The following is a 21,806-nucleotide window of genomic DNA, read 5'->3' as shown; positions in this document are numbered from 1 at the left end:
CTCTCCATTTAACGACAACTCTATAATATCATAAAATGCACAGGCCCTACAGTGCCCTATATAGAGTTTATGCTATACATATATAAATTAACAATAAAGTATTATCACTGATCATATTCAATAAAGTTAATCTCTCCTAAAAATGGAAAAATTATCAAATAAAAATATATAAAATGTCGCAAAAAATTCTTCTTATCAAAATAATGTCGACATGTAAATACTGTTTTTAGTTTTGTTTGGAGGCATTTTCTCGGACCCGTTGTATTTCTGATTTAATAGCTGATATGAGAGGTAAGGCGGGGTCGTCCAGCGATAACTTTCCTTTGGTGCTCATTAGCGCTGTGTTTACTATAGGTGTTGCTGGTATACGAGTCACAGACTGGAAGTGTTTATAAAATATAAAACTTGTCGGCTTTAAAAAAATATCTTAGGCTTTCGGTATTAAAATAATAGTACTTTAATACTATATATAAATCGAAAGCAATATTGGAAATAACTTGAAGAATCACCTGAGGCGGTGTAGGTCCCCAAGCGCGAGTGGGCACGCGACGTTCGTTCGCTGTGCGTACGAATGACGTACGCGGACGTATGGAGTCTATTGGTGTACCACTGCGACTTTGCATGAAAAAAAGGTATATATTACAATAGAGAACAGAATAAAGTAAATCTAGAGGTGAAATTCTCGGATCCGATTGTGTTCCAATAGATTATTTCTATGACAGTAATGAAAAATATTACGACATGTTTATAGAAAACACTTAGTACCGGATTGAAGCTATGTATTATTTATGTAACTTATAATTATTTTACATAATTTAAAAAGTGTTTTCTTTGAATGTGTAAAAGTTATGTTAATAAAAGTCAATACTATTACGACATGTCTTAGACCAAATCAGAAACACGCAGAAGATTTTCAATGAAAAGCACGCATGGTATGCCTGTGTGTTGTTACAGGTATTTATAATATATATTTGATATCAAATGAATTAATAGAAATGTCTGAAAGATAAAAGATATTAATTGAAATAAGGAAATAACTACGTTACCCTATATCTATAAATTCCTTATAATTACCCAGGTCCCGCCGAACGTCCGCGTACAGTATCAACCGTACATGGAACACGTACGTTATCGTTACGAGCCTCACTCACTGGTTCTGCAATATGTTTTCAATTGAAAATACTTATTCATAATATGAAAGTAAATTTATGTAAATATCTTATCTTACACTCCTTTTTTTATGTAGCTCTATAAGAATTGATCTTTTATTTTTTAAGATTTAATTTCCATTCTTAAATTTATTTCCTTTTGATAATTATATTTTTTTACCCGTTTCTCTGATTTTACCCTGGGCCACAATGCACAAACCGTGCGGGCCAAAAAAAACTTATTCATTAAGAAATTTTTCAACACGAAATGTCATTATTGTTTATGTACGAAGATTTTTGTAAAAAATAAATAAAGATTAGTTACTAGTAAAAGTACTTTAGTTTTCGACTTTCTACATACACTACTGTTAAGGCATCTTGACTAAGCCCCCTGGATTGAATCCAGTTTAATTTCAATTATATTTCGCAAACATTTACATAATAATTTTCAGGTAATGCAGATTTTTGTAAATGTACTAAAGTCGATACAGTTTTAGTTCCTGATTAAACTAGGAAACAAGAGGCTGTTGGTACAAGTTATTAATATAATACGTGTCTTAGGGGTAAAACAAAGTAAACAACCACTTTCTTACCAGATTTATCCTTACTGCTTTCTCTCTCAATAGTACAAGTCTCGGGAGTGGGAGTTCCAAATAGAGTGAAGGCATCATCCATTAGTTCATTGAATCTTTGCCTCATGCGAGACGATGACGGCTCCTTGCGGGTCAGAGACTTCATAGGGCTGGACGGCTTTGAGGCTTTAAAACATTACGTTAAAGATGTCGCGAAGATATTTATAATCACAACAAAGGAACTTAAATGAGAAAAAATACTTCACTGTATAAACCTATTTTAAATAGCCATGGAAAAAAAATCACTGCTAGCTGTCAAAACGCTTATTCTTGTAACGAGACAAAACGTAGTGCATATTAAGTATATACAGTAATCTGTATTTTAATTAAGTTTTGTTTTATAGAATGGGGGGCAAACGGGCAGGAGGCTCACCTGATGTTAAGTGATACTGCCGCCCATGGATACTCTCAATGCCATAGGGCTCGCGAGTGCGTTGCCGGCCTTTTGCTATTGGATTCCATAATTGTCATATAACTTGTATAACTGAAAATTAAATAAATATATGAAAAAATCAAGCCTAAACTTACCATCTTTAATCCTTTGACAATGCAGGTCCCATACTAGAGGTCCAATGACCCCTGGATCCTTATCAATGCTCCCCAAACGGACCAGCTGTGAGGGCATCTGGCGTCGTGGTACTGTGTCTTTGAGACCCTTGGGGCTGGGTATAGGGGAATCTATGTCCAGGTGTCGAACTGATATTGGCTCCAGAATACGGGACAGAGGTTCCACAATATTGCCCCTTTGGAAGTAACTTATAGTCAAATTATCATGATCAAACACTTTTAATGTAATTTTAGTCTTACTGAAAAGTTTAGTCGCGTCTGAATCAAATTATTATGTCAACGACATATTAAAATCCATGTGTAAGCTTAATGTGTTTTTTCAGGGTAATAATTTAAGTTATTTTGTATGCACAGTAGTTAACTAATTATTTATAATTATTAAACTGTTTATAATTCTTATTTTTAACTGAAATATGGACATCATGGGAATAGTTTATTACGGTAAATTTTTTTAACCTACATATTAATGTGAAGCCATCTCGATCAAGAAATAATCGATTTACCTGGGAAAAGTAGTTACAGAAGGCATTGAAAGGTATGAGGTGGGTGTTTGGGGCGCGGAAGGTTGTCCGCTGTCAGAACTTTCAATTCCAGCTGCTTCGAGTAGACTATCCGTTGTACCCACTGACAATTTCAAAATTATGTATATTGTATATATTTCACAAACCGTTCTCAGAACTCTCACAAAACCTTTTTTTGTTTTATTTTCGGTTCTTCGGTTTACCATTTCATAGTTTCTTTAATATGAAGACAGAACAAAAGCAGTACCTGTAAGTTCCCTTAGCGATACCGATTCCGAATTTCGATGTGATACATAAACTATACATTACCTATTTGGATTTACAGAGCGTAGCATCAAATATAGTAAAGTGACATATATTTCTGTATCTAAATACAACCAGGTTGTTAGTTCGATCCCCGGCTGTGCAATAGATTTTACACTCGCCCATACACTGAAGGAAAATATCGTGAGGAAACCGCTTTAGACCCAAAAAGTCGACTATAACTTATAGATCACGAATCAAAAGTTTGGGATCTGAAGGTGGTTTTGTTTGGGTAGGAAATATAAAAATAAATACCAGAAAGAAATTATAGAATTTTGGAAATAAATTGAAGGTTTCTTTTTTCTCTCTCTAATTTTGCACAAAAAATCCTATAAAAAATTTAACAAACCTCGCTTCTTCTGCGGCATCCTGAGAGCGTGTGGTTTCTTTTGTCTACGTCGAAGGGCTACTATATCGGATACACTAGACGATGTTGTTGATGAGCTAAAATTAATAACAAAGAAGCTACAATTTCCAACAAGACAAAAACATAGTGTCCGATGAATATGGTATAATAACCGCATGAATAAACATAATTTAAAAACGGAGAATTAGACAAAGAAGAGAAAAACAAGTCAAGAGAGCTTTTATTTTGTCCGACCCCGTTTTGATTTTAATTGACGGATGTCAGAGGATCCCAACTGATCTTCACTTGTTACAGTCCGGACATAAATGTCCTTTCTTGCATTGTCCACCGTCCATGCTGGTCGGTTATGGAAACTTTTAACTTGTCCTTTCTCTAGTATGTCCTGGATTAAGTCCACGTACGACAAGGCCTACCCGACTTCACCATCCACGATTTCCTTGTATCTCGTACTTGTTAACTGCTTCTCATTGATCTGTTCTACATAAACCACCTCAGCATTCCCTTTTGTATCCTCATCATTACGTCCTCTTTTAACCCACACTGATCACGTTTCTCACAATTACTTATCCTATCTCGCAATCCTACCACACATACTTTTTATCGTTATTTCCACGGCCTTCTACTTTCATTCTTTCACTACGTATAAATTTGGTTTTAATTTACATTTCACCTCGACGTCCGTCGTTCCACAACTGAGGGATTTTAATACCATTTTTACCATACACCACTATGTAGAACCAGCTGCCGAATGAAGTATTTCCTAACCTATTCGACTTAGGATCTTTCAAGAAAAGAGCGTACCAATTCTTAAAAGGCCGTTAATATCTCTGGCATTGAAAGTGTTCAAGGGCGGCGGTATCACTTAATATCAGATGATCCTCCTGCCCGTTTAGCCCTGTTATATTAAAAAAAAACATCGTTACTTTCCTCGGATACCATACAATTGTCGCGATTTAATACAAAACGCAAACATTTACAAGAAGGTTACCTGGAAGCACTGCCCTTTCTGTAAATGGGAAGCAGAGCGCTGCTTGGTCTTGTGCGACTTGGAGACACCACGCTAACAAGCTGAAATAGTAAAAAACATATATAAAGGAACATATAATACATTGAGATTGGATATCAGAATACCTTTCCGTTATTGTCTTCGCGTACATAAGCTCGGTTTTTCTCTATTTCCTGCATCAGTTCGTTTCTGTACGCGCGGAGGGATGCTGATGATTTAATAGATTTTTTTCTGAAATTATTCAATTGTAATTATGTTTACCAAATATAATTATAATGCATAAGAACAAATTTTGAGCTGTACATAAATCTTAAGCGATTGTCGAGAGAGTTGGCTCTCTGCTGTTTGAAAATTTACAGATCACTTTCTTTTGAAAAGATACTTAATACTGAAGAAATAAGACTTAATATTGAAGAGATTTATAAAATTATATAGTACTATTTTGGGAGATATAACTCCCAAAAGCAACCAAGATAATTTGGACATTATAGTTAGTTTCTTTACTAAGTACATAATTTTCATGAAGCCTTTATATAGAACGATGAAAAGTAACATCGTGAAGAAAACTGATCACTTACTTTTACATAAATAAATAAATAGATATAGAATTTTCGAAGAAGGTTAGGTACGTAAATGTAAAGATGTAAAAATAAAAATTAATTTACCAGTGGTGCTACAACCTTTTTAGATCTGGGCTTCAGATGTTTGAATCTTTTTTATGATAATTTGTCAATCTAATAGGGAAATAGGTGATCAACCGTCTGTGCCTTACACACATCGTTGACTGTTTGGCTGTAAAGCAAGCCGGTTTCCTTCACCGTTCAAGCGGATGCTAAGTGCGAGCATAGAAAAAAATCCATTGGTGCACAGCCGGGGAACGAACCCACCACGGCCATCACTGCTATGTCACGCCTATGTATTAATACTAATTATAAACTACCAGTAAAAATGAGACTCACCGATGTGCAAGACAAAGTAAAACCAAAATTATTATCAATAAGAGAACAGCAATTGTAGAGCCAACAGCGAGGGCCCACAGTTCAGTTCCATGGATGGTGGTGGGTGCTTCACCCTCCAGTCCCTCTGCTGCTCGAAGATACGCTGCTGATTAACAGTATCAACTGGATTCACATATTTCAGACTCTCCTTCACATTTCGGTGTAGGAAGAGATTATTAATCTAAATTTGACTGCCGTGTCAGTCAATCAATTATAGCAAAAGGCGATACCTCTTAATCATTAAGCTTGATGGAATAATTATAATGTTTATAACTCAGAGTTCCAGAGTCTCATCGCTTAAGAAAATATTGTAACAAATGCATAAAAAATCTGTCGTCTGATAAATAAAGTTATTGTTCAAAGCAACTGGTAAGATTTTCCCTGAATACTAGAATACTTCGTGTGTCCTTGGTAATTCTTTCAAGGGTCATATACTCACGTTCAGCCTTAGTCGTGACCACAGCACCAAGCTCCTTTGCCACCTCAGCATCTCTCACTAATCTCATATCTCTGGCCGCTACAGCTGCCGGTACAGCTCTACCACCCACAAGTACTACATACACTATCTGGACACTACCAGTTTCAGCTGACTGTACGTAAGACAAAAATGCGTTATGAAAAGCAATGCAGCATACTTTAGATCTAGAAGTAACCAGATTTGAAAAAAAAAACATTTTGAGGTACAGACATTAGTCTTTTTCAAGAGATAGACAAGAAGATATTCAAGTTAAATGTTAAAAGGACAAAAACTGAAATATTAGATAATATATACTGAAATAAGTGTACAATAGGGGTTGGCCAATTATCAGAAAATAAATTACTATTTTTGTAGCTTATCATGAATATCATTATCTAGAAAGACTTGCCAGTAAAAATGAATTGTGAGGCATAACTTTCAAATTTTTTATCACCTCGATATCTTCTAAAGGCTATACGACACACTTGTCTTGGTATTACGTTTATCCATTAAACGATACGTTTGCCCATTAAACAAACTTCTCTCCTCTAAGAGATCTCCTCGAGCTAACACTCACCTCGGTTATATTCTGAATATGAACCTGTACTGGCGGTTGCTGTTCCGGCTTAATAATTTCGCGCTTGAACAATATTGTCTCATTATTACTCTCTTCCAGCGGTTCAATGTCTTCTCTATTCATATCTATCTCTTCAGCTTCTCTCGTATCTCTTTTACGAATCACCATAGTTGGAGTTACTAGCACCCAAGCGATATCCTCTACTCTAGTAGGTTCTATTTCTGATATTAATGACTCCATACTATTCGCTAAAAACATTTCCTTATCTATAGTTGAAACACTTTGCATGTCTATGTTTATCATAGAACTGTGTATATCATTGATCGGACTTATTTCATTGTTTTTATTGACTATAAATGAGTGTACATCATGCTTTTTTCTTGCTGTTGTGGCATCTAGTGATTTAATTATGCCGAGATGTTTTTCCTGTTGCCTGAAAATTTGACATTATCCTACATTTCTTGAGTAAAATTATTAAGTTTTCACATTCATATGTATTGTTTATAATAAAACTGTTCTATGCAACCGAAACGTATATTTTAATAATAAGACATATCTACTAACCTCAAGAAGGCTTTCTGATACAGCCTTGCTAGCCGTAGCTGCAGACTATCTGGTGTTGATCCTTGTATGACTGTGAGGAGCCAGTACCGCCTGTCTTCCGGGATCTCGGGCTCTAGCCCTTCAGGTGACTCACAATTGACCACGCATTCACCCGTCTTGTCTGTCACCGCCTGAACCGACACTCTGTCGTTAACGGAATTGACGTACCCTCAGACTAACAGTTACATAGAGAACAATTTATTTTCCGAAAGCGCGATACAGGAGTTTTGTTCATTACATTTTTGCAGTGATTTGGACTTTTAAAAAACTTTTAAATGAAGCTCTCAAATTACCAGGAAGAATAGTTTGAACCTATAAAGTTCTTCGCAGTCTGAACTATTCGTCTTTCGAAAAAATATTATACAAATAGTGGCCTGCAGAATTAATAAAACAAAGGCTTTTCAATTCAATTAAACATTCTGTGCGTATGAATTAAATTCGCCCTATACGACTAGGCCGATTTTGATGATCTTTGGGGCTTCATTACATTTACAATAAGATGATTTTTTAAATTTAAGACGTAGAAGACATTCTCTCGGGTCGGTTATTATTACCTGTGGTGGATATGAATCCAAGTACACCGTAGCGAGGACAGTAGTAGTCCTAACAATTGGTGAACTTGGTACAGGCGCGGGCGCAGACAAATCTGGTGGAGGAGGTCCATCACCCGATCCTGTCCAGAAGAAATCCTCTAATCGCGGTGTTTCGGCGTGCTGGTCTGATGATAGTAGCGTATACGCTGAAAAATACTTTACCAGTACAAATTATTTTGTCTTGTCCCTTAATAGGCTTGGTCTTAAATAATTAGGTCTTTCACTGCCCTATACTATTTCGAAGATAAATTGTTACATTCTTTGGTTATGGAATAATTAAACTATTATTAACGATTATTTGGCAGATGAGGAAGAAAGAAGGAGCAGTGTGGGCCTTGTGGCTTCAACGTGCGACTTTCATCCTTGAGGCCATAGATTTGTACCCGGCTGTGTACCAATAGACTTTCTGTCTATGTATTTAACAGGTGCAGGAAAATATCGTGAGGAAACCGGCTTGCATTAGGGCGAAAAAATCTACGGCGTGTGTCAGGCACTTGCTTATTAGATTGACAAATGATCATGAAACAGATTCAGAATCAGGACAAAACCTGAAAGGGTTGTAGTGCCACTGGTTTTACTAACGATAATTTAATACGCAAGTAATTTCGTAATCAATACGTCCAAAAGCGACATAATAATGCCTGTTCAAGTTGTTCAAGTCTAGTTTAAAAGCAATAAAGAAGTGAAAAGTTGTTGTCATTGATTTCGTATTCTAAGCCATGTTTTAATGACAGTTGAATGAACATTTTAGGTGCATCGCGTGAGCTCCCGCATACCTCATACAATTTATTGACTTCACTATAGACTCCTTAATTCTGAATCGTATCTGGATTTGTGTGATATTTTCTATTGTTTTTTAAGGAAATAATTTTATTACTAAATTAAAAAGTTAGTTGACATAAATTCATTTTTGTTGCGATATTTTGATAACGTATATCTTACTACATACTATCTCAGGAATAATGATAAACAGACATTCCGGCAGGTATGTGACCGAGTGGCTAAGCTGCAGGGAAGTGTCGAAGTCTCCCCTTTCTTTAAAAGGGACATGATAATGAATGTGTAGCGACATCGAAAATCTGCGCTTACAAATCTCTGTAATAAAGCAAAACCACGTAATTCAATAGAGTTGAAGGTTTGAGCGACCCATGTACAGTGTACGCACGAAACATGTCATATACCTACATATCATACTCAAATAAAATCTTTCATTACACTAATCAAAACGCATACAAAATCTAAATGCCTACTACAACATAGGCTAGAGGTAGGATAAGCTTGATAAGTTGTTTATTATATTATTATTTTACATGAAGTATAATATTATGCATAAAAAAGTAAAATTAAAAATAGTGGCGGCCTGGCAAGAAATTGAAATGAAATGTTTAATTAGAATTAAATTTTGTAGACATAAACATTTCTTGAAATGTCTTGCTTAAAATCGCTCGTAAAACAAAAAAAGCTTATTATAAAAGTTATGAATAAGCTTTACATTACGTGATGTAAGTTGTAACCGCTATTGCTATTAAATTGAAGGAACGACGGGGCCAGGCGGTACCATCCTAGAGGCTTTGTTTGGAAGTAAACGCATTTCCTTAAATCTATAGCTGTATATTTGAAATAGGTTCAACCAACAAAAAACTGTCATTATGAGGAGGTAAATTTACATTTTTCTCCTCTTTGAAACTTACATCAGTGAAATCCAGAATGTTTTATATTATTATTACGTAAAATATAAAGTTAAAAACTGTGTGATAATGTAATTAACTAAAACAAACAAAATGGGCTTACAAACGTAACAGACGTCGTAACATACAAAAAAGGTAAAGTGGAAATGGGGCGGAAAGTTGGGTCAAAATTGCCCTTACTTGAAATGGTTCGTTAAGAAGAAAAAACAGAGGACGCCCGACAGTAACCAAGCTTGGAATAAAAGGGATATCGGGGAAGGATTGGAAAATGGTAGCGAGGATGAGATACAAGTAGAAGAATTAGGAGAAACCTTCACTCCGTCGGTGTTCGAGCACTAATGTCAAATATGGACATGGACTAATTACTGATTAAGTACTACTCGAATAAAGGCGTACTAATACTTTTATATTTTATTTTATTTATTTATCTGTAAGTTACTGTAAGGACAGACAATCATGAGATTATGAATCAAACTTAACAAAATCATATCTTGTATTCGATTTATGAAACGAGAGAAGTAATTGATGAACACGTAACAAAAATGTTTTCTTTGCCGTCTCTCTTTACTCGCTCAATGTATGTAACTGTTTGCGGCAATAGATGTCTTTAAATAATAAGTATGGCGTTTCTACTTTAGTCAGTCGTCACCTATAATAAGTGTTAATAAGTCCTATCTGATGCCTGCTCAATTCTTCGCCAAAACAAAATTCACATTCATATAAACCACTAAAAATACTACATTTTCTTCCAATCGTCCTACTACTTGTAGGAATTTAATTTCTAATATTAATTACTACATAAAGATGTAGGATTATCAAAGCCTCGTACACAGTACGTAAAATAGAACCGTAACCGTAAAAGTATCTGTGGTTAACGTGAGGCAAATGACGAAAGCATCATAAAGCATAGTATTGTCTTTTGTTAACATAGCTTTTACACATTTAAAGAAAACACTTTTTTACCGGATTGAAGCTATGTATTATTATAAACTTATAATTATTTTACGTAATTTTAAATTTATCCCGACGTTTCGCGTGCTTTACAGCGTGCGTGGTCACGGTGACATAATTATAAGTTTATAATAATACATAGCTTCAATCCGGTAAAAAAAGTGTTTTATTTAAATTATAAAGCATTTCTAAAATACTTAAAGAGGTCAGTAGTATTGAAAAGTATAGCCTAATTTATTAACCTTGCCAGCAGCCCATTGAAATCGGTACTAGGTGTATCGGTACATCCTGTGTAACCGGGTTTTAATGATGGAAAATATCCATATAAATGGTACAATTTGACCAGCAGCCCTTTTGTTATTAGCGGAAGGACAAATATACACCAGCGACTGCGCACCCAACCGTGACCTAATGGCAAACCGACTTTAGTAATTTGTTTGGTAGAAAATTAGTTTATCGTTTATAAGTATAATAAATTAACCTCCTGGGTCGGAATATAAGTCCCATAACACGAGGATAAGTAATACCAATCATACCTAAGGCATGATTGTAGCAAGATAATAGCTACCTGAAACAATCATACCTAAGGCATGATTGTAGCAAGATAATAGCTACCTGAAACAATCATACCTAAGGCATGATTGTTTCAGGTAGAAGAAGAAGCGTCTTTTTTCTCTAAATTAAAACATCTATGAATTATTTCACAATAAAAGGCACGTTACGGGATAAGATAACAAAAAAATTACATCTACCAATAAAGCGCTGCCAATAGATATTTATTTATATTAAGGTAAAATGTACTTACTGTGATCTTCATAACCTTCAGTAAAATAAAGTGTCACTAATATACTCAATATAATATAAATTAAATAATTCCATTTAAACATATCGGTACTGGAACCTTCTTCTTCACAGGTATATTAACATAAACATATTTCTATTAGTTGCATGTAAAAAAAACTTATACTATTTATTGGTTTAACAAAATTAATACTAACGATATAAAGTTAACAATAAAACACCTCAACACACTCCGACTACGTTCTTCGATCTTGTGAAGTGAGAATTGTTTTTCGTTGCTAAGCAACAGTTTTTAATAACGCGCGAGAATTTAAATCAATGACGTTACCAGAGCACAGATCATAAAAAATAATAAACTACATAGTACCGAAATGTAAATAACATTGATAAAGATTTTCGTTCTAATTTATCATATTCTAATACGATAGACGAACAATATTAGATGGAATGTAATTTACTTAAAACCTGTTTAAATTATTGAGTATGACTGTGTGAGCACAAACGAATTTTTTGGTATAGTAATCTGTTAAGATAAAGTGGCAACTCTAATGTGCAATGTCACATTCTTGTTTACTTCAATGTTGCCACATTTAAGATTTTCCCTCTTTCTTGTGTTTAACTTTGTATTTTAGTATATAATCACGATAACTATGCATGCCGCACACTAATCAATATTAAATTGTATAAAGCGTAATCACTCACCATTCATAAGAATTTCATAAGATTTGACAAATTACAAATATTGAATCAAAAGTTTATTCTTTATATCAGGAAAAGTATTTACACAGAATAAAATTTAGGAGAACATTTTATAAGATAAGATGCGAAAGACGCTAAAGTTGTAACTTGCAACACCGACTGGCAGCCATTTGAATTTCTGACAATCTTTCAATTCAGCGCCATTCGGGAGAGTTCGTCGTTTCTGTTCGACGGACTTTGTGCGACGTGTACGGGTGTGTGCGAAAGTATGAAGTGAAATCGTACCAAAAGTGTGTGAAATGTTTAGTGTTAGTTTTTACTGTGCATTGAATTCAAAATGAGTGCAAACGGATAATCTTTTATTCCATTGTTTGACCCAAAATACTTTGTACATTTGCGGTACACGTAACATTTGGTATGAACTGTTTCAAAATGGCTGTGTTTTGAAGGACCCTTTGTTTGCTTTCGTGTGCTTCTCCAGCATGATATTGGAATCATACAGACAGAATTTTAACTTTGCAAGGTGAGGAAACTATTTGACTGCAATTTAGACTGAGAAAATTGTGTGGAAAATTACTGGTTCTTACGGAATCTCGGCGTCACTTATTGCTTTCTACTGAGCGATATCAACCGCTCACTGGCTACGTGTGAGTTTCTAAAAGCATTTTATATACTTTCTGTTATTGTAATGTACTATTTATTATTGTTTATATGACTTTAAAGTATATTTGAGTAATATTTTCCTCAATCTCTTGATTAAACCGAGTTGGACTTGTCCATGATTTATGTAAATAAAACCAGGAAACCAACTTCACTCTTATTAGAATTAATAACATGTTTCTATTGGGATTTAAATATGTTTAGTGGCCAGAATTATTACCATTTCTAGGTATTATTATTTTAAGCAATATTATTTTATACTTACCAAAATATTTAGTAAGACTTAACAGCTGTTTTTTATTTAGATAGTGGAACAAGCTAAAATAAATGCTTGAATGGTAAAGCTTGAATTTTCAATGGCACTTTTAACCAAGGTATCCAATATAGTAGATACCTTTGTAGTAATAGCCAATATTATTATTATTATAGTATTATTGTAATTTATAGTAAAATTATTACTATTTTAAAGTACAAACGCAATTATAATACTTTTTTACTACTATTTTTTTTCCAAAGAGTTTTATATATGTGATATAATTAATAAATTTATTAATTTAAAAAATAATCTCATTTAGTATGAACATCAGTACTTGCTATAAATTTGTTGAGCCTAGTGAGTGATGTCCCACACAAATATTTGTTTACTGTTTATTCACAAATTGTCTGTTGTTTTTCTTGTGTTAATGCTTTTGTCATACTATACTTGTCTTATAGACAAAATATAGTATAGTCGTAACAAAAATTTAGTTTATAAACAAATTAGTATATAATCTCAGAAATCAATACAAGTTTTTATATAATTATATACATAAATAGTGATTATACAATATAGTACATAATAGATATACAAAAATAGAAAATAAAAATTAACTAATCTTTTTTTACTGCATACATTTTTCTCATATCAAAAAAGACACTTAAGAGAATCATTGGGTTATATATAATCTTATGACAACTGATGTTAAGTCTAATTTGTTAGACACAAATATGATACATATTATTTTCTAACAACATGAGAACTAATAAACTCATCTATAATATGTTCATTTGTTCATTACATGTCAAATAAAGGTTTGGGGTCTCTGAAAGAATGCAATATCAAGTCTACTTTATAACCTGCAATATAGTTACATATCTATCTGCCTTAACAGTGCCAAACAAAACTCATTTAGCAATTATGGTCATTGTGTGAACATGATTGCATTTCTGTTTATATCCCTCAAATTTTTTTTTAAATTATTACTTCATGTTTACTTGAAAGTAAGATCTCATTTCATCACAACTCATAGTTTAAATACAATGTCTTTAGCGTGCAACATTGTGCGTGCGCGCTTATACAATGTTAGCCCGTTATGCGTTTCGAGTAACGGTGTTCGCGACAATTCACCAGTCTTGCGTGACCTCAACTGTCAACTCTGATTCTAGACTTTTGGCTTATTTTTAGTTACATTGCAATATCTTTAGAATAAAAACTAAAAAGAAAGATACAAGTTTGTGTTCAATGTTATCACCAATTGAATTATATATGTGTAGCCTTTATTTTAGTTGCTATATAAAACTGCTAAATATTAATAGTATTTAATATAACTATTTTCTACCAGAGTTGTTATATTTTGTTTCATAATCTCGCTGGTCCATTTTTATTAAATACCTCATCCATTTAAGGATATATATAACTCCTCATGTACTATCTCTCTTTGTATAGTGGTAGTGGAACCATTAGACTACAAACTTTCTCTTGGTCGTGATTATAATTGACCAATGTAGCATAGATAAGGTATCTCGATCTAACCTGCGCATTTACCCGGTCGTGTCACCCACGCAGTTTCGTTTAGAAAGTCGATAGCCGCCCTGATAATGCTAGGCTTCCGTCCCTGAACTCACCATGTTCTGAACTCGTTTTGAATCGTGCCAAGCAATTTCTGTTTTATTGCTTTACAAACTTTCTCTATATTCAAAGAACGCAACAATAGAAAATTTTGCTATGTCAAATAGTAGAAATCATTATTAAATGTGATGTTGGAAATATTATTTTTTTATGATATCTAATTACGCTAATTACGTGTATTCTTTATCAATAACATTAAATTGTCAGCGTAATAATCTTTAGTTGTCCATATGTCAGTTTCATATTTAGTACACTAGTAAAAACTTAATAAATTAGTGGCAGTTACAACCTTTTTAGTTCTGGGCTTCAGACTTCTGTATCTGTTTCATGATCATTTGTCTATCTCTTAGGTTAGTAGGTGATCAGTTTCCTGTGGTAGGTCGCACTGTCGGCCTTATAGGCAAGCCGGTTTTCTCACGATGTTTTCCTCCACTGTCCGAGCGAATGATGCGCATATAGAAAGAAAGTCCATTTGTGCACGGCCGGGGTTCGTACCTCCGACCTTAGAGATGAGAGTCGCACGCTGAAGTCAATGCCAACACTGCTCACCAATTACAATCATTACGAAATTGAGATCAAAAGATTTTTTTTTATATGTTCAATTAAAACCAAAGCAAGAACAACAATGTACATACAAAAATAAGTTAATGTTAATGAAGGTCTAAAGTAATGATTCACTCCGTTGCCAGACAAGTATACGTACGTACGTCTACAAACATATGGTTTGCAGGCCACGTAACAATCTCGTTTATTTGCGTGCGTCAGTGAGGCCGTTTATAAACGAAACATAACGTTCTAAGAATTCACTTTTTACGGCCTCACTTTGATATCTATATTGCACTCTTGTGAGGTTGTATTTGTTTTAAAAACGGTATTAATTTGAATCATGCGTATACATTGGTGGCTCTTTATTAAGTCGTACATTTATATACAAGCTGTGCATATAAAATTTGTATTGATTTGTCTTGTATAGGCAAACGAACAATGTCCAGCTTTTTTCTGCAAATTCCTATCAAAGATATGAACGTTTTAAATACATCATATAATATTTACAAATAAAATATAAGTGTTACAATGTCACAGGAATAGTTGGAAAGTGCAATGACAAAGACAAGTCTTTCATTAAGTTTAGTTTTTTAAAACTTTCGTTTAATGAAAACATGCCTCGAAATGGCTTCTGTAGGCGAATAAAGCTTGATTTTATGATGCTTTCTACGAAATTACTTGGAGAAGCCTCTGAAATATTCAAATTGGCCGACGGCGACGACTTATTGCGTGTTGTTAATTCAGGGCGAGGTTCTTAGAGCGGCTGATGATAGTAGGAACCTGTACCTATCATCAAGGTTAAGCTAAAATAAAACTGCTAACTTAACCATAATTTACTGCTTCTACTTGGAATACCTGAAACTATCTAGTTTTATCTGTAAGCGTGTTAAATTCAATAATAAAATACGCATTATAATATCTGTAAAAATAGCTAACATTATTTTTGTGACGATAAAACTATTTACTAATAACGAATTCGCGTTTGGCAACCCTTAGCTGTTTTCCACAACGCTTTTAGCATCTAAATATAAAGAACGCTATTTTATCAAACTTTTTTTGTTAATACAGACCAATATTTTTTTTTCGCTCCACATTGTTTTGTCCTATGAGTTAATAGAGATCTACTTTTATTAAAGAAGGTTGTTCATATAACGGTGTCTTGTTTTTATATGTATCTGTTCTAAATAGCTCCAAGGCAATTACGTTGGAATTATAAAGTGATCTAGAACAAAATTATACGTTTTAGATAAAATAGCAAATTATATAAGAAATAGCCCACTTGAATTCCTATTCTTGGTATAGCAACAATTCTGATGGGAAGGCTTTTAATTTGGTTAATTATGACAAAAATATAAATGTTATGTGACAGGTTACAGATTACAGCAGAGCGGCACAATACAAAAATATCACCATTGCATTAAAATTGACAATAGTAATAGGTGAATAAAAAGAAGTCGACTGTCTGTCTATAGTTATTTTTGTTCAACAGGGAATGCATGTCATGTACCCAGAGCAGTCTCAGTATTGCAACAGTCAGCGCACAAGTACCCAACCAGATATTAAGCCGGCTGGATCGCCGGCCCAGCAGCCAGCAAAGAAACGCCGTGTGCTAAGCCCGGCAACGCTCCACGCCACCCATCAGCAGAGACCGGACGACTCGCTTTTTAAGGTATGGGTGCTGTTGCTGTTCATGTGTCTGAAATGAAATTAGAATTACGACACATAGATGTAATCTCAATTTCAAATTATCTAATTGTTTATGTATATTTCATTATTTAATCTTGTATCTATATCAGTTTTGTGTCACTTCGTAAATAATATAAACGTATTTTACGTTCATGAGTGAGACATATAATTAAAAATATTCAATTAATTCAATATCATAGAAAAAATAATAAAAATACCAGTTTAGGATTATTGAGAATGACAAGCCCATTAAGGGCCTATACGGTCGCACAACTCCGAAAAAGAGCATTGTTTCTTTCCATTTTTTGTCATCGCTTCTTGTAGTATGGCGAATGGAAAAATATATGGTGGAATTGAGTACTTTATGTATCCATTTTGAAAGATCTATACACGATTTAAATAACTTCGCTCGATGGAAAAAAATCCAAACATAGGCAATTTTTGATCGCATGCCAAGTAATCCATTTCAAAAAAAAAATGATAAAATTACATTAATTTACGTTTTACATATAAATAACAATTAGTTTGTTATTACGGGCCGTCGGGCCTCAGTTCAGCGCGCTCCAGCTCTCCATTGCGTACCGCAGTCCATCCCGAGATACTAACACAGCCATTCCTGCTGGGATTGGGCCTTAAAGGGTTGTAGTGTCACTGGATGTATGTATAATGATATTTTAATTTTTTTTGTAAAATTTCTCGTAGTCTTTAAAAACGGTGATTTAATATGAAAAAATAATTCTTTAACACTTAATCCGTTAGCTTACTCAAAAACACGTTTTCAATTCTGCAATACTGTGGAGCATTGCGAACGGGTGATAACGGTCACAAGCCCGCGTGACCTCTCGGTTCGTTTCGATAATCGGTGCCGTTCAGCTCAACTCAATTGACGTCCACGGTAAATGGGATTCAAGTCGACCTCAGCCTCATCTAATTGGACATTATCGATGTCCGTCCTAAAGAAACAGTTTTTTCATAGTTTGGTACTTCCTAGTGGTTATGTCTGTATTAATAAAGAAAAATAGGGATGCCTAACTAGTAACTAATGTTAACTTTATCAACATTTTCGTCTTTTTTGTTTGTATGTAATAAATTCTATTCTTTTAAATGATTTATCGATTGTTCAGTACTGAGGCTGCAAAAGGCTTGCTCATATTATTGTTATGTGTATTATGTATTCGTTGTTTCAAAGTTGTGATGTAAAATAAAAATCAGAGACGTCATCAACGCTTCACAGGACACTTTCGCGAACTAGAGAACTGTGAAATGGACTTCCGGTGGGGATCTTGAAAGATACGAAATCAAAGTATACTCCTACCGCGAAGGCCGGAAACGCACTCACAAAAAATTTGTGGCCATGGCTTGCGATGACTGCCCTTTATACAATTATTAAAAGTATACTCCCCCGGCAAAGCACTCACAAAAAATGGATGTCCATGGGCTGCAATGACTGCCCTTTCTACAATTGTTCAAAGTATGCTCCCCCCACAAATGCAGTAAACGCACCCACAAAAATTGGTGTCCATGGCCCGTAGGCTCGTTTGCCCCCTCTATTTTATAAAAAAAAGAGATTTTGTTCGTGCTTCGGTTTAGTTAAATACTGTCGTTATAATATTTATTAGACGAGTCAATCTTTTAGCAATGAATAGTACATAATAACAGTCATATTACTGTTAACGGCATCTGGGCCAGTTTTGAAAGTACACCGTGTTTTGTTACACGCGAACCGAAATGGCCAACAATCCTTTTTTCACTACCGTGCTCTTTTGTTAATTCTGTCTTGACTCAAATTAGAATATGAAAGGTGTTACTAGAAACAAAAGATTATTTAACAGTCCCATAATCATTCATGTAGGCACAAAACACATATTTTAATAATCTTTAATAGGCTAGTAGATATGGCTAATTTCTAAGAGAGAAATATAATCGCCTAACGATGAAGCGATTTGATGGATCGCTCAGTGTCATTTATAACAACGCTAAAATCGATGTAAGCGATAATGATGATGGATGGAGCCTTCCTAATTTATCAAATGCGCAATATTAATTACACAATATGTAAGACTGATGATAATTTTTATGTTACTCTTGTCCAGTAAACTAATCGCTAAAGAAAATTATTAATATACCACTTATAATTCCGGTTGTTCCAACAGCTTAAAGGAAAGTCTACACTTTTTAGATTATATAGTGAGTAGTTTTTTTTATTAAACAGGCGGCGAAGCGTACCAGCTTCTTAAAAGGCCGACAACGCACTCGCTAGCCCTCTGGTATTGATTCCATCGGCAGCGGCATCATTTAACATCAGATGAGCTTCCTGCCTGTTCTATAAAGGCTATATTTTTTGAAGGACTGTAAGTCGAATTGGTTCGGAAATATTTCAGTGGGCAGCTGGTCCCACATACTTAGTCGTGGTGCGGGGCAAAAACTGGCTTTAATGTTGTGGAATGACGGACGTTCACTACAAGAAGGTTCTTAACTCATATATAATGTATTGTATTGATCAATATCTCTACTTTTATATTTTATACACGCAACAATTATAAACAGGTCTATTGCAAAATGCTTCAGCGTCGGCGTCAGAGACTGCCAATAAACGTATTGGCAGTCCGTCAGTTAATAAGTATGCAGTCCAAATGTTTTGATATATTGAAATTTGGAAGGGTTCGTATAAAGAGGTTCAAATTCCACTTTTGAATCCACGATGTAGTTGCCCAAGTTAATCGGAACTTCAGAATACGATAGACACACAGGTACACAAAAATGATTATGTGCAGTCTTCTCTCTCTCGACAGACTCAGTCGACAGCTCATGTCAGAGCGTCGTCGTCAAGAAGGAAACATCTGGAGCAGACAATTTGTTTCCACCGGTTTCTGTCCAGCGCCTCATAACAGTGTACAATCTTGAAGACGATGCCTCTTTCACTTGGTCGGTCCACGTGATTTTTTACCTTCTCTGTTACCACCATTAGGTCCACCACGTGTATCATATGTTTCTTATTGGCAATTGAATAAATAAAACATTGGTTAATACGGAATAATGAGTGCTCTAAATGTCACGTAGTGAAAGAGTTTGAACCTCGTGCCTTTGACAAACTTGAAGTCTACGCACAGTTGTTTACCACGTAAACAAGGCCGTATAATCACGAGTTCGCGCCGACATGAATATATTTCTATACCAATATTAATCCCGGACCAGGAAAAGATATATTTGTATTCTCGCGTCATTCTATTTTTTTAAATTGTATTGCGGAAGTTAAACATGTATTGTTTATTGCGATTTTTACTCTATTGCAATATTTTTTAGGTGTAATTTAAGTTGATGAGATGTGTGACGCAATGTTTACGCTCAAACATCACGGCCAATGATAATGTGAGCGGCTCTTGTTCCTAATTTGGGTCCACTTAGATGACTAGCAGGATGTTCTGGTCTTTTCAAATCGTTGCTTTAGTAGAAATTGAGACGTTGAGCAGAGAAATACGTGGAATGGTTGTGTTGTGCAATTCTCACAATTTTATTTAGTTTTGCTTCGTCTCACGGCTACAATGTAACGTCGCGATAAATTGCGCAACGTATGTTTTTGTTGTGATTATAAATATCGGTGATTATAGGTTTTTTTTTGATGAATGTTATTAGTCTCTGTTACATATTATCTGTGGAGATAATAGATAAAGAAAAACAAATTCGTTTGAAGTGTGTTACATCAGATACATTTTTAAAACGTAGCAGATTGGTTATGTAGATAACGTTATATGATACATTGTTCCACTGAATAGCAGCTTAAGACGTTATCACTTACAACGCGTCCCTAATACCGTATTCCGATGTTTGAGAGATCTTTGTGAACGAGGAATGTTGAAATTGCTCTTTCTCAGTCAATCGTTCAGCGGAACGAAGGTCTCAATTCAATAGTCGTGAGTCGTGACTTGCTCTGACAATGGGATTTTTTAATACTTACCTTACCTCTACGTGCTTGGAAATATTAAGAATACCAAGGTAATCCTCAAGATTAAGTGCATTATCTTAATTGCTTTCATTGCAGTCAATTTATCTCGTAAATGAAAAGTGACGAATGATTGTCAAAACGGAGTGTTGGTAATTATTAGCTAAATACTATTTTACTGTGAGTCTGACTCCCGTACATAAAATTATATTTCGAATATATAGAAAAATATATTCCATATTAAAGTCACATATCACGCTGTCTCGTTTCGGAATTCTTAGTCCTTTTCGACAAGTAATATTTAAAGGCCGGCAACGCACTTACGAGCCCTCTTGCTTTCAGTGTGTCCATGGTATTACTTAACATCTGGTGAGCCCCCTGCCTGTTTGTCTCTTTCTATAAAAAATAAATATAAATAAAGTTTCCTCAATACATATATTTAGTTTTATAAGTAGAAAACTCATCGTAACCATGGCAACAAACACGTTATATTTTGTCCACGTCGTCTAAGGTTAATCGGAATCATAAACCAGGGCCTCATAATATAGAGAACATTATCTTGTGCCATAATTTCGTATATGCAGTGAAGATTTCGTGATGCGCAAATTGGCAACGTCGGCCATGCAGGTCACTCACCCTGTTCCCTGCCGCTCGCGCGCGTTACGTAACTGTTGCCACACCGACAATACCTAACTCCTCACTTGTTATTTTCGCCTGGTACCTATGGGCCATCTTGAGCCTTACTACACGTTGTTGGAGACGATAATAGAGCATCATTGAGCTGTTCTACAAGAGTTACCAAGTGCTTAATTTGTGCTGATAAAACTTACCTTGATCTGATTTCGAAGATACTAAAAAGTTTCAATCTCTGGTTTAGTGGGCACAAGTGACACCTACTTTGGTTAGCTATTTCAATCTCTAAATTGTAATTTGCCTAAAACAAGTGTTGCAATTTAAAAAGTAAACAAAAATATTTGGTCTCTAAAAGTACCTACTTGTTGATTAGTTTCCGGTTACGTGAATGCTGTCAAAAGGCTTTTGGAATATTCGTTTACCAGTCGATTGTTATGTTAGAAGGAACGTGGTCTACTTTTATACAACCAGTAACATAGTGATAATTATTGCCTAAAAGGCATTTTCTACTAACATACCTTAGACTGTTTCTGTTATACTCT

General features: G+C 34.7%; 2 protein-coding genes across 5 annotated transcripts in view; one reads left to right on the top strand and one right to left on the bottom strand.

The window, feature by feature from the left end:
- Nucleotides 1-226: 226 nt before the first annotated feature.
- Nucleotides 227-11,298, bottom strand: LOC123712251. The gene is made up of 15 exons (XM_045665259.1): nt 11,217-11,298; nt 7,734-7,918; nt 7,141-7,310; nt 6,577-7,009; nt 5,982-6,132; nt 5,504-5,648; nt 4,670-4,775; nt 4,527-4,606; nt 3,521-3,615; nt 2,851-2,971; nt 2,309-2,523; nt 1,742-1,906; nt 1,075-1,156; nt 510-615; nt 227-379 (listed from the first exon to the last, which is right to left on the bottom strand). Exons 1-15 carry the CDS (start codon nt 11,296-11,298, stop codon nt 227-229), a joined length of 2,289 nt encoding a protein of 762 aa, XP_045521215.1.
- Nucleotides 11,299-12,096: 798 nt separating this feature from the next.
- The window catches only part of LOC123712485 (homeodomain-interacting protein kinase 2), a 102,277-nt gene continuing 92,567 nt past the window's right edge, over nt 12,097-21,806 (top strand). For 3 of the 4 annotated variants that reach the window (XM_045665594.1, XM_045665595.1, XM_045665592.1), the window contains exons 1-2: nt 12,097-12,434; nt 16,495-16,674. In XM_045665594.1, coding sequence (XP_045521550.1) covers nt 16,498-16,674 — 177 coding nt within the window. In that variant the 5' untranslated portion in view covers nt 12,097-12,434; nt 16,495-16,497. Of the gene's footprint in view, nt 12,559-16,494; nt 16,675-21,806 lie in introns of all 4 variants that reach the window. The other variant, XM_045665593.1, reaches the window with a different exon arrangement.

The sequence above is a fragment of the Pieris brassicae genome, chromosome 7 (assembly GCF_905147105.1).
Source record: "Pieris brassicae chromosome 7, ilPieBrab1.1, whole genome shotgun sequence".
In the NCBI taxonomy this organism is placed as follows: domain Eukaryota; kingdom Metazoa; phylum Arthropoda; class Insecta; order Lepidoptera; family Pieridae; genus Pieris; species Pieris brassicae.
This window is presented reverse-complemented; position numbering and strand designations above follow the sequence as displayed.

Bases quoted from the DNA above. Each gene is read 5' to 3' on its own strand.
- LOC123712251 (XM_045665259.1), bottom strand. From the start codon at position 11,298: ATGTTTAAATGGAATTATTTAATTTATATTATATTGAGTATATTAGTG. The intron at 7,311-7,733 runs GTAATAATAACC...GTGTCGGTTCAG, and splicing joins TGGATTCATATCCACCACAG to GCGGTGACAGACAAGACGGG. The intron at 3,616-4,526 runs GTAACCTTCTTG...TATTAATTTTAG, and splicing joins AGAAAGGGCAGTGCTTCCAG to CTCATCAACAACATCGTCTA.